This window comes from Camellia sinensis, chromosome 13, assembly GCF_055761805.1.
Source record: "Camellia sinensis isolate YWXY chromosome 13, ASM5576180v1, whole genome shotgun sequence".
NCBI lineage: Eukaryota > Viridiplantae > Streptophyta > Magnoliopsida > Ericales > Theaceae > Camellia > Camellia sinensis.
This window is the reverse complement of record NC_138973.1, coordinates 25,105,205-25,118,792: the sequence shown is the minus strand read 5'-3', so window position 1 is coordinate 25,118,792 and position 13,588 is coordinate 25,105,205. Positions and strand designations below refer to the sequence as shown.

The window sequence follows — 13,588 nt, the reverse complement described above, 5'->3', positions numbered from 1 at the left end:
GGAAAAGGGTTTCGAGAGAAAATCCGAGCTTGAGAATTGAGTGATGTGAGAATCACAAATAAGAAGGGGTGGGAAACAATACCCAGATTGAACTGGCTCCTCGTGGTCCGAGGTCCCCCATCTTTGGTTACGCGTCTGTGTGTCGTGTCTCTTTCATTTGACGGTCTCGTCTTTTGTTTTTAGTCTTTCCCGAGCGTGTCTCGTTGTGTTTAGGTCGTGTACCTATATTTGAGTCCTTTCCGCTCTGTTCAGTGGTAGGCTCGATATCCCGGTTTGAAAAACCCTCATTCGATTTCAAAAATCGCTTATGCTCAGAATGCTGTGCCATTCTCTACATTGGAACGTGTTCCGACTCCAACCGGTTCCATCTTTGAGGTCCGTCCTGATTAGATTGGGCTGTCTTGTTTGAGAATTGCAGTGTGCAGAATGAACTGAATGCTGTGTTTTGGGCTGTATGCAGATCAATCCCCAACAGAGTAAGGGCTGTGTGTCTAAGAATCAGGCAGTGGGTTGCTTGGGTTGTTTCGGTTGTTAGCTGTTTAAGTTATCTGATTATTACAGTGCAAGTGTTCAATTTTCAGACAACCAATCAATTCCATTTACATTGAGGTGTAACATGATGAGATGCGATGCAATGCATGAAATGTGTAAATGTAAACACTTTTTCAGATAAAAAGTTCGTTTCGTTTCATTTCATTATCTTTTTCAAATGTACAAGCTTTGGAAACAAAACCTGCCTGTGGCAGTACAAGGTAATCTATCTACCAACCAAAAAGAAAAGTACAAGGAAAGAAAGAAAAGATAGCAAAAATCTGCATCTGTGTCGATCACTCCAAGGGCCGTCAGTCTGTCCTGGTCCTCTTCCTGGACGAGGGTCCAGGAGCATCAACAGCGTCGTCATCAGAGCCCGAGCTAGAACCGTCTGCGGTCTCCTCCTCCGACGACCCTGCCTCCGCCTCTGACTCCTCGTCGTCGTCATCGTCCGGGACTGGAGCCCGCGAGCTGCTCCCGACGTGAGTACGCCCACCCCTAGTGCGGGGAAATATCCTGCCCTCCTCATCTCTCCCCCGGGCAGGGACAGAAGGTCTGGCTGGAGCACCTCCTGCCATGGGAATCTGGAAGGGAGGCTGAAAAAGCACACAAAAAGTGAAATGCATCAGTATACTGTAGACAGTTTATCAGTGCAGAATGCAGTGTATGGATACAGTGTATGAATGCCGTGAGCAGTTTGTCAGTACAGAGTTTAGTGCAGAATGCAGTGTATGCAGTGCTCAGATACAGTGAGATCAGTGTATCAGGTGTTGTGCCGTGAATCAGATTATGCGAAGCAGTGTATGAATGGTTTGAGGCCAGTGTCAGAAGGACATACCGGTATGCTGTAGACAGCCAGAAGGTCAAATGTCCGCTGGAGCATCCCCATCATCGAGGCATTCATCGCCAACGACTGACGGGTGTACTCAGGAGAAGCCTGCAAAGGTATCAGATGCATTAGTATTCTGTGGAATATCAGTAAACTGAAGTGAGTAACCGTACGAACTGCAGTGATACATACCGGCGGTAAGTCAGGGATGTCAATGAACTCGTGACCAGCCGGTGGAGGGGCGAAGGGGATCTGATAGGTCGACCCACCCTGCCCCTGGAAAGTCAGTACAGCAGGCAGGGCAGGCCAGCCAGCTCCTCGTCCTCCCCGCGCTCCGCCCCTGCCACGGACTCGGGCCCTCCTCGAAGATCCAGCCCCTGCTCCTGCTCCGGCCCCAGCCGCCGATGCTACAGGCCTGGCCCCCTCTGCTCGACGACCGCTCAAAGGTCGCATCAGGTACGTCCGCACGTACTCCTGATAGTCGCCGGTGCCTCGGAAGCCGGCCTCCTCCCAGCCGATGGAGTAATCATCCAGCTGCTCAGGGGTCAGCCCCTCGGTCTCCCTCATCTCTGCAGGAGGGTGAGCCGGGACTATCTGCTCAGGTAACCCGCGGGTCTGGCGTAGAAAACGCTCCCCCAGGTACCAAGCCCGACAGACCGGGCCCTCTAGCAAGATCCGGAAACGCGAGGTCTCCTCAGCACCAGGGAACCGACCCCGCATCGCCGACGGCAAGGAAGCCCATGGCCGCCATGTGATCTGAAAGTAACAGACAGTTTGTTATCTACTGTTATTGAAACATGCAGTGGGAAAGCGAAGCTAAACGAACTGAAAGTAAAGCATACCTCTGTGGGGGTGATGGTGTCGAAGTATCGGCGGAAGAAGCCGAATGTCTCCCGAGGTCGCCGGGTGCATCCCCTGTCAAAGCGACTCGAGAAAGGAACAGCCGGAGGAGGCTCCGCAACTGGCACAGGTGCAAGCCTAGGGAAGTAGGCATAAACCCACAACTGCAAAACAGATGTCAGTATGACCTTCAGATAAAGCAGGGTATACAGAATAAAGCAGAAATGGCAGAGCCGTGTGTTGTGCAGTGTATTGTGTGCAGTGTACAGTGTGAGCAGTGTACAGTCAGTGTAAAACAGAATGTATGTGTGTGCCGTGTGTACAGTATACAGTGAGTGTAAAGCAGACCGCAGTGTGTGCAGTATACAGAGTACAGAAAGTACGAGACAGAAATGAAAAGTGGAGAAGAAATGTACCTCCCAAGCTCGCCAGTAACCTCCGAGCAGCTGGCCGCTGCCGCGAGAAGCCGAGCTCATATATCCGTACAAGGTGGCCAGAGCAGCGCCGCCCCAATCGAAGTGCAGAATATCTCGGACGTCCACCAGTGCACTGAGAAGGCAGAGAGGCACGGTGTTCACCCGGTCGGCGAAGATAGTAGTCCCGAAAAGGAACATGAGGAAGCCCCGAGCATATCTCTCCACGTCCTCCTCGGTCATCTGAGTCTCCTCCCCCAATGCGGGCAGGACCCTGAACTGTGCCTCGAACCAGGAATAGCGGACGAAGCCTGGGCGAGCTAGCGGAGGGGCCTCCCCCAGTAAATGAACCTGAGCGGCGGTCCACTCATCCATCGCTATGTCGAAGGGGATCGGATCACCCCCTACCCCAATGCCTGTGAGCATCGAGAAGTCATGAGGGGTCATCGTCATATCTCCTGTAGCAGAGAAATGGAAAGAATCGGTGGTGTCCCACCACCTCTCCGCCAAAGCAGCAAGGAGAGGTCTGCATGTGGAGAGCCTAGAGAGCCCTCGGCAGAAGGTGCCGAAGCCCGCTCGGTCCACGATGCGCTGGACCGCATCAGGGAGCTCGTCATACCACTCCCGCGCACCAGTATTCCCATACCCGCGAATGGTATGGGAACCCTCCTGTAAACAGAAAACAACAATTGCAGGACAACATTCAAAATGCGATTTTGAAAAGACAAATATGGCATGTATGCAAGTTTGTCAGATTCAGGCAGATACCGGGTGCCGGTGTGCTTATAGAAAATACGTGTGCTGTGTCAGCGTGTTTGGGCGTTTCAGAACAGATGTGGCATGTGTGCAAATCGAACAGATTCAGACAAATACTGGGTACCAGTGTGTGTGCAGTAGAATACAGTGTGTGCCGTGTGTTTGGGTGATTCAGGACTAGTGCAGTGTGTGTGCATGTGTCAGTCTCAAGCAGATATCAGTTGTATGTATGTTTACAGTCAACTACGGTCTACGGCCTATCAGGTTTCAGCAATTAAAGAATACAGCTAACTATGGCAGTTTTGTATCCTACATTGCAGAAAGTAAAGCAGAAGATGAAGAGTTACCTCGGGAGTGCCGAATGAAAGGTGGGAGGTAGGCTCACGCAGCAGTAGCTCAGGGGCCGCGTACCTCTCGAAACTCCGGAACTGACGCAGGCCGTCTGGGGGCAGAACGTGAATCGCCGGTCGGTAGGTCGCCGGATCGAACGGGCGCTCGCTCAGTGGTAGGAGCTCGACCCCGGGATCCATCTCGTGGTCCGGGGGAGTCCCGACACGTGGAATGTCGTCCGCCATGTAGAGAGTGGTGTGAAAATGGCCGGAAAAGGAAAACCGAGCCGGAATACGAAGAGTCAACTGAAAAGTCAACTCCCGAGAGGGTCGGAAATGGCCGGGAAGGCCGGAATGTGAAAGGACACGGAAATGAAGAGGAAAGTGAGGGGAACAAACCCCGAGAAGGCGAGAACGCCGAACGAGGCGCCGAAACGAGAATGTGATCGGTGGAAAGTGTCCGAAACGCAAAGAGAAACGCGAATCCGACGACGAAACGGGCGTAGAACGCGAAGAAACGGGCGAAAAATGAGACAGAAGCACTCTAGAGAGAGAGGGCAAGAATTTTCGGCGGTGGAAAAGTGAAGAATAGGGTTTTCAAGCCCTATTTTATAATGCCCGAAGTGAAAAGACAAAACTGCCCCGATTCAGCAACTGTTTGCCGGTCGGCAATGTTTTGTGCCGGCCGGCACTTTTTTGTGCCGATAGAATTATTTTTGTGCCGATGTCCAGCCGGTGGCCTCCCATTACGGCCGGTGGGGTTCCCACAGCCTTGGTTAGGCCATATGAGAAGTTTGTGGTCTTCATAGCTCAAGAAAGTGCAAGAAAGTGCATCTCCGATGTTCAACCGGCCTCCGTTTTGACTTCGGGCCGTGTCTCCAGTGCGTGGCACTCGAATTCGTGCAAGGTGTATCCTTTTTGTATCCTTTTGAATTCAAAAGTTGCCCCATGTGTGTTGCACGAACTCATCACACTACTTCGGTGCATTACATCGCGCTGTCACGCGCCACACATTTGCATTGTTATGCACGTGTTACATGCGTTGCAACACGCACCCCTTTGCATTGTCGTGCACATTTCTCATGCATCATCATTGCATTTCCATTCCATGCATTGTCATGCATTCCGGAATACGTGCGTTGTTGCGCATTTAAGCCCATTTACACTCCGTGTGGCATGCACGTCACACTTGGCCTTGCACTTGTTAGTGCATTGTATTTTGTTCGCGCTATCTTGCGCACCTTACTTGCACTTGTTTGTGCATTGTATTTTGTTCGCGCTGTTCTGCGCATTGCACTTGTTAGTGCATTGTATTGTTCGTGCTGTTCTGCGCATTGCACTGTCTTGTGCATTTCAAACCTCGCGCTGTTCTGCGCATCGCACTGTTCTGTGCATTTCAAAATTGTTCGCGCTGTTTTGCGCATCTCATTGCATTTTGCATGCATTCCATCGCACTGTCTTGTGCACTCGCGTTGCCTAACGCATTGCGCTATTTTGCGCATCATACCGTCGTGCAATACCGCCCGGTCTGGCGAGACCTTAAACACGCACGGTCTGGCGAGACCTTAAACACGCACGGTCTGGCGAGACCTTAAACACGCATGGTCTGGCGAGACCTTAAACACGCACGGTCTGGCGAGACCTTAAACACGCACGGTCTGGCGAGACCTTAAACACGCACGGTCTAGGAGACCTTAAATCCTTTGGAGGTGCGAAACCTTCAGCGCATTGTCACGCGTCTTGTAAATACCCCCGTGGTCTGGCGAGACCTTAAACACGCATGGTCTGGCGAGACCTTAAACACGCATGGTCTGGCGAGACCTTAAACACGTACGGTCTAGGAGACCTTAAATCCTTGGAAGGTGCAAAACCTTTATTGCATTGGTGTGCACACTATTGCTTTGTACATATCTTAAGCCGCGTGTTGTCGCGCATCTCATGCAACATGCATTTCATACATCATTTGCATTTCAAAAAACAAAAAAACATGCATTGTCATGCATACATTTTGCATCCCGGTCTAGGAGACCTTAAATCCTCTGAAGGTGCAATTCCTTCGGTGTTTGTCGTGCCCGAACGACTTTCGGTGGTCTGGTAAAGCCACCTGTCTGTGCTTGCGATGAGTTCCTAGAAGACCAACGGGGACGGTGGAAACTAGAGTTCGAACGGCTTATGCCTAGAACGCAAAGGTTCGGGAGTTCCGAGACTAAAGTCTGGTTTAAATACCCAGAGGTTTACCCTCGGCTTGAAATCTGTATGGAAGCCCCATAGGTTGAGGCGGCATGTCTACGCCTCAGTTCTGGATACTGAACCAACCTAGTATATCACCCTGTTGGTAAGATAGGGAAAGTTGCAATCATAGTCATTGCATATTTGTAGATATTGCATTGTAGTTTGCATGCATTCACTGCATCACCTTCCGCCTTTGGCTTGCGCCTTTCCAGGTTGAGCTTGGTCTGGTATGTGTCCTTACTTTTCATGTTAGAACACAGTTCTTGTGTATCGCGCCGATTCCACGTTGATATGTTGGTTGAGGGTTGCGGCACCTTTTCTGTGTTACACATGGCTCGTATGTGTGCATGCCTTTCCTAGGCAAGATTTGGTTTGGCTTGTATGCCATATCCATTGTATCCATTCCATTGCATATTTGTAAATATTGCATTGTAGATTGCATGCATTCATTGCATCACCTTCCGCCTTTGGCTTGCGCCTTTCCAGGTTGAGCTTGGTCTGGTATGTGCCCTTACTTTTCATGTTAGAACACAGTTCTGTATGTGTATCGCGCCGATTCCACATTGATATGTTGGTTGAGGGTTGCGGCACCTTTTCTGTGTTACACATGGCTTGTATGTATGCATGCCTTTCCTAGGCAAGATTTGGTTTGGCCTGCGTGCCATATCCACCCATTACATTGTAGTGTAATTTTTGCATCCGGCATTAGGATCGTAGTCCTTTCTCCAGCGGGTTGTTTCCCCACTTGTGTCATTCCACCCAATACTTGTTCTTGCGTCTGTCTACAATACTCATAGTTCAGTTGACCGTTCTATGGTAGACAGACTTGTTACCTCCATCAATCTATTTGACATAGGTGTGGTTTCGAACCGCTCGTGATTGGATCACGATTCAATTGCTTTGCATGTAGCTTGCATTGTTTCAATTACATTGCATCTGCATTTGCATTGTTTATACATTGTTTTGTATATATCGCATATCGTTTTGCATCCACATTTGCATTGTCATGCATGTTGCTAACAATATTGTACCTGTTAAGTTTGTTTTCTTTTTCAGGCACGATATTGTATGTACGGTTCATTTGAAGCTGGTGCAACCAGACGAGCCGCGCAGGTATTGTATCTCCCGAGTGAGACGTATTGAGAATTCCATAATTCTCTTACATCCTTTCTGCATTGTAGTGTAGTTTGGTATGCTAGCTTAAAATTGTTGCATGTTTGCTTCATTACAGCTTTCTTTGCATGATCATAAGTTATGCTCGGCTCTGTGCATTGTCGTGCATTTTGCCCCTGCCTTCGGGCGCATATCTTATTTGTATTGCATGTTTGTCTAAGTCTTCGGCCTTGTCAAAAATGGGTCGTCTCTAGGCTTTGACATTCACTCCCGTCATTGTTATGACTTTCGAGTTCTGTCAAAGAGGGGCAACTGTAGACACCCCATTTTTGACCGTCCTCAAGACTCGGACGTCACCGCTTGAACACTCGGTGATTATCCTTGTTTGTGTTTGTTTGGAGTTCCCGGAGGTTTTGGCTCTCGCGCCCTACCTCAGAATCTCCGAACTTGACCGTTCAGTGTCCGGTTTTGCACCGAACACTTGTGTTTTGCCTTGGAAGGGCAGGGTAGGGCTTGTAGACCATCCCCACCCATCACCGGCAGTGGCTAGAGGCCACCGGCTGGTTTTTGCTGCCACCGGCAAAATAGTTTGCCGGTCGGCACTATTTGTTGCCGGTCAGCACTTTTTTGTGCCGGTCGGCACTTTGTTTGGCCAAGATGGCATTTTTTGCCGGCCGATTGCTGTTCATCTGCTTTTGCAGATATTTTTGGACAGCTGTATAACTTTTTCTCCCCTCCATACACGTGTATGGAGGGATCTCCCTCTTGCAAAGCTTGTTGAATAAGCTTTACAAGAGGCTTATAGAGAGGGCTCTCTCTAAGGCTTAGGGAGAGAGGCTTAGACATTTTTGAGAGAGAAAAGACAGAGGAGAGCTCTGGTTTTCTAGGGTTAGGGTTAGATACACTCAATCTATCTCTCTTTCCCTCCCATTTTGCACACTAGGTGTTTTGTGCCTTACTATTGCACACAAACACCTAGTGTTTCACCTTCCTCTTAAGATTAGAGTTCTAAGGGGTTGTTCTTGAGCTTCTTGACTGATTTGGAGCCAAAGGAGGCCATTGGAGCATCCTTGTTGAAGAGGACTACAAGGGTAAGAAACTTACACCTTTATTCCCCATTCTTGCATCAATTTTATACCTATCTTAGAGCTGTTTTTGTGATTATTGTATAACATAAAAAAGTTCTATTTTTAAGCTCTCTTTATTGTTTATTAAGAGTGTTTTGTTGTTTGAGGGGTGTTGACCACCCTTAAGCCCCAAAAGGCCTCATTTTGAGCCATTTTGTGCTAGCTCCGGGATTTTGGTGTTGAGGTCTCTTCACCACTGAAATCTTGAGGGATTTCAGTGGTAAAGATGATGCTTTGAAGTCCCAAGAAGGAGAGGGCCACCCCCTCTCCTTGTTGTCCTTGAAAAGGGCACATTTTGGCCTCTTAAAGAAGCCTATGCTTGAGTGTGTGTTGAGCATGTTTGGTTTGTTTTTCATGCTTATATATCCATGATATAACATGATTTCAAGTTGGTTTTGGAACCTTATGCATGTTTAGCATAGTTGCCATGTAATGCCTTATTTGTGCCTTAACATGTTCTAGGTTGTTAGCCTTTGTTGGAGCATGTTTTAGGCTTGTATTTGTGAAGGTTATATGCTTATTTTGCCATGTTTTAGATCTGTCCATAGTCGTTTGGGTCGATTTTAGCATGCATTATAAGGCTCCTTTGCATTTGGGCTTGTTGGCCTTGAGTATGTGCATGTGTAGCATGCCATCTTTGCATTGTTTTGGTGATTTGGGATCATTCTATATGTCATTTCAGTCCCATTTCCATGCTTGTTTGATTGCCTCGCATGTCTCTTTAATGCTTTGAAAGCATGTTTTGCAATGTTCCATGTTTTGGTGCCTTTGCATGCCTTTGAATTTGGGCCACTTAGATGCTATCTAAGGAGTCCTTTGGCCTTGTTATGAGCTAAAAATCTATTTTTAGTTGTTTAATGCATGCCATGTTTGGTCATGATAAGTGTAGTTCAATGCCTTATCAACTTGCCTTGAACACTTGGACTTTTTGTTGCATGCTTGACTTGATTTATAATTTGATTTGGCATCATTTTATAACATGATTTTAAGGCTCATGTTGCATGCTAATTTGTCCATGTTTCCTTCTTTCAAGTGTGCTTGAATGTTGTTTGATTCATGCTTAAGTGTTGGTCCTTATGAGCATGTGTGTGTGCATGCCATTTAGCTCTCACTCTTTAGCACTTTTGGCTACTGTTTTAGGCCTATTTTAGAGTCGCCTAATTCATGTTTAAGTCCATCTTTGCATCCATTTGCATTGCCATATGCATGCTTGTATGCTTGCATGAGTTGATTGCCATGCCATGTTGCATTCCTAGCTTGTATGCCTAGGTTGCATTGCATTTCGCATGCATGCCTTGTTCCTTGAATTGGTGATAGGAATTGGGCCTTATTTGTTTGATTGGTGTGCATACATTTGAAATCAAAGATGCATACTCGGTTCTTTGGGCCATCATGCATGGAAATGCGTGATTGGTGGTCCGAGAATCGAGGCACATGTCCCTTTGAGTCATTACAATGATAAGAGACATGGTTGGTGCATACATGCCTTGAAATATGCTGCCATGCCTTGTTTTGCCCTTTGTCGCTGTGAGTTGCAGGTTCTGCAGAAATACTCTGCCGACCGGCAGTGTAATGTGCCGACCGGCACATTTTTCTCTGCCGACAGGCCCTATTTTGTGCCGATGGCCATACCACACTGCCGGTGGAAGTTTCATCTAGCCGGTGGTGATCCCCTCTGTCCAAGGATGTAGTCCTGAGGTTTTGACAACCTCCAAAGGAGGAAAGGGAGGAAAACAGAGGCAGCTTGCTCATGGTGGCGCGTTTCCCGAGACGCTTTCCTGCTTTAATTAATTTAATTTAATTTGTTAATTAAATTAGTTAATTTGTAATATTAATTAGCTTGCGTAGTTAGTTAATTTGTAATATTTATTCGGTCCCTCCGAGCGAGGGCAAATCTGTAATAAGTGTGTGTGGGTGTGTGAATGTCTTCCAATCCCCACTTCTTTCTTCCCTTTTACTTACCTGCTTTGATGGTTAGTATTAGGTCACGTCTAATTTAGCATACCTTATGCTATGCATGTGTGCATCCATGCATTTGTATTACATGCATTAGGCTCGGTACATCACGCTAATTGCATCAATACTTCAATTTTCAAACTGAATACGTGATAATTGTGCATTTTCACATGACATGTTTAGGATAGCCGAGCCTATCTTAGCGACATTTTGTATGCGATGCATTAGGCACTTCACATGAACTAGGACATACATGTTTGCTAACTAGTTTACTGTTTTGGCACGGAGTACGATGTAAGTATTTTTGCTTTAGCATATCGCATGAGTGTGAATGTTGCCATAACAGCATGCTTAACATGTGGCTAGATGCTTATGTGTTAAACTGTTTTGAATGCCTGTGGGTGAAGGTTGGATTGTTTGAGTTGGAAAGACTCGTTGAAATCCGCATTTTAGCCTACTTGCGAGTAGCAAATTCCAAAGCATTTTCGAAATGAACGGATATGCAATGTTTCTTTCCAAATTAGGCAATCTAGTCTATACTTGTTTGCTGTGCGCATAACATAGTAATTCTAGGCTAATAATTGGAATAAGAACACATAAAGTTTTTAAAATCAGATATCACGGTTAGTAGAGGCCGGTCTTCGGACCGGGCGAAAGGGGGTGCTCATAGCTGACCTTCCCCGATCGTACCCAAGCTCCCGAGCCGAGACAACTCCGGTGATGACGGACATGTGGCCTTCGGCACCGAGTCAGGGTTTCCTAAATTCCCCCATTTTAAAATATTTAGGTGGCGACTCTGTATCTGGCAAAGCAGTCCATGTTTGGCACTACTTTTTCAAAAATCTGTTTCTCAAAACGATTTGCCAGATTTGGACTCTTTGGTTCAGATTAAGAACCGTGACACAAATCGAGTCCGAACTGTAGCACGAGGTCCCACGCGGGCGCTGCTACACACACCAAACCAATGTGGGACAAGCCTATATTCAAACCTTTAAAGATTTTTCACCAAAACTCCATTTCCATGGAAAACACTTTGGCTTCAATTTCCCATTCACCCAATAATGGTTTTGAGCAACCAAATATACCACGTAAATCACAATGCGGCACAGAACGCGTTACCACTTTGACCTACGAAAATCAATGCATGGGTCCCACCTAAAACTTAGACTAAAGTTGATGAAAAATTTTGTTTTTACCTAGATGTTTTCCAACCATTTCTAACAAGATTAGTGTTTAAATGAGTTGTAGGCATAAGGAGAAAAAATTGGTAGGGATGAGGATTGGTTTGAAATTATGAAAAGTATAAAGTGATAAAAAAATTTTAAAAAAAAATTAATTTTTTTAAAAGGTGTAATGAGAAAAAGAGTGTAAGGAGATAAATTAATGGTGTAAGTAGAATTACCCTAAAATTACAAACTAAATTGTGAAGGCTAGATTGACAAATAACTAAATTTTGGTTTGGACAGTTACTGTTAGAAATGGGCGCCCATGTGGCATGACCATTTCAATGCTTTGAATTTAATAACTGTAACTCCTGCATTAATGGGGCTTGTAACTCCTGCCTTTATTGCAGAGGTTAATGGTGCATTAATGACCAGCCATAGAGGCTGGAGGCTTTTCCTCTCTCCCCTATACATGTATAAATTGAGACCCTCCTGTCAAGTCTAAAACACAGAAATTTCCCATATTCTGACTCTTTCCCAAAAACAACAGTCAAAGCCGTTTGCACTGTGATTTGTGTGGATGATATTCACTGTTGTAATATCACCCCACTACTGGGTTGACTGATCAGATTCAGGAAGCACGTGATTTACCCACGAGATCCTTTATATTCAGACTCTGCAGGAAAGGTATGACTATAATTTTTATTCCGCTGCGTTGTACTACTGATTTACATTGGTATCAGAGCCTAGTTGGCTATTTTCGTGTTTTTTTAATCATGTATATATATGTACACATTATATAGCATGAATTATTTGTAAATTTACATGAAGATGCTATTGTATGGAATTTATCATGCTTTGTATATGCCGTAAGTAGTGGGAGATTGATTGATTGTTTTTTGCGCATGGAATTAAATTAAATTTTGATAATTATCACTAGAGGCGCAAGAGATGATTACGAGCATAACAAATTTTCGATCTTGAGACATGTGTAAAATTATCATTATTTAATTTAGATTCTATTTTTTGCTGCAAAATAATTTTTTTTGTGTTGCTATCATTAATATCCCCTGCGCATTTGTTTACTCTATATGTAGAAATGGATGCAAAGACAGTGGTGGCAGACTTAACTAAGGGAGAGAAATTGGATGGTGACAATTATGACATATGGTGCTGTAAGATCTAATACCTCCTCAATGAGCAAGAAGTGTTGACCACACTTGAACAAGTGATGGTTGAGCCAGAGCAGGGCAATACAGCTCAACATCGTCGTGATCTTGAAACCTTTCAGACTTGGCGTAACAAAGATCAGTGTGCGCGCTTTACTATGTTGAGCAGCATGCACAACGACTTGATTAGTGAGTTTGAGCATTGCCCGACTACATTTGAGATGTGGGAAGCTCTCAAGCAAAAGTTTGGTATTACCTCTTTGGCAAAGCTACGTGGGCTGACTATGAAGTTTGACTCATATCAGAAAAAGGCGCATCACTCGATGAAGCAGTATTTGAGGGTCATGTCAGCCATGATACGTGAGCTTGCGGCTGCTGGGCATAATTTGACTCAAGAGCAGCAAGTACAAGCTGTGATTCGCTCTCTGCCAAATTTTTAGGAGCAGATGAAGTAGAACATGATGCATAATGAGAGTATGAAAACATTCGAAGACATATCGCGTCATTTGGAGCTAGAGGCTGAGCGCCTTGAGGCGGCTAAGTCTGATGGTTCTGCTATGGTGGTTGAGTCAAGCTCACGTAGCACTTCTCAGTTCAAACATGGAAAAGCAAAAAGTACCCCTAAGGAGCAAGCAACAGCTGCGCTTAAGCCCAATGGTGCTAGAAATTTCAAGCGTAGGGGCACGAGAGGTGGAAAGAAGGCAAAGGCTAAATTGACATACTTTAACTGTAACAAAGAAGGACACTTCGCTCGGGATTGCCCTGAGCAGAAGAAGGTACTCCCTTACTTAATTTCTCGCATTCAATGCTTTGTGTCTAGTCAAGCATTAATTGCTCATTCTCCTCATTTTTAGGTTGTAGACTCTGGATGTAACGCCCTCAAAATAATAACATTAAACCCATCAGATAAGACAAGCATTTACATATAAACTAACCACATTCCTTTATTTCGTTGAGTTTCATTACATAAGTATTATATGTTAACATCAAAACAAAATGCCCTACGGGCTTACAGCTTCCCAAGTTAACACTTGGTTTCAACGAAAGAGTACTAACTCGTTTACACATTAAGCCCTTGACTTGAAGTTACATGTAATACATCAAAAGTAAAACAACTACACTATGTCCGC

The 13,588-nt window shown here is 45.6% G+C and overlaps 1 protein-coding gene across 1 annotated transcript; it reads right to left on the bottom strand.

Annotated features, from left to right (window-relative positions):
• Positions 1–818: 818 nt before the first annotated feature.
• LOC145805794 (uncharacterized) lies at positions 819–1,466 on the bottom strand. Its single transcript, XM_082901011.1, has 2 exons — positions 1,370–1,466; positions 819–1,127 (listed from the first exon to the last, which is right to left on the bottom strand). The coding sequence occupies exons 1-2, from the start codon at positions 1,433–1,435 to the stop codon at positions 843–845; spliced, it is 351 nt and encodes a 116-aa protein (XP_082757137.1). The 5' UTR covers positions 1,436–1,466; the 3' UTR covers positions 819–842.
• Between the last annotated feature and the right edge of the window lie 12,122 nt (positions 1,467–13,588).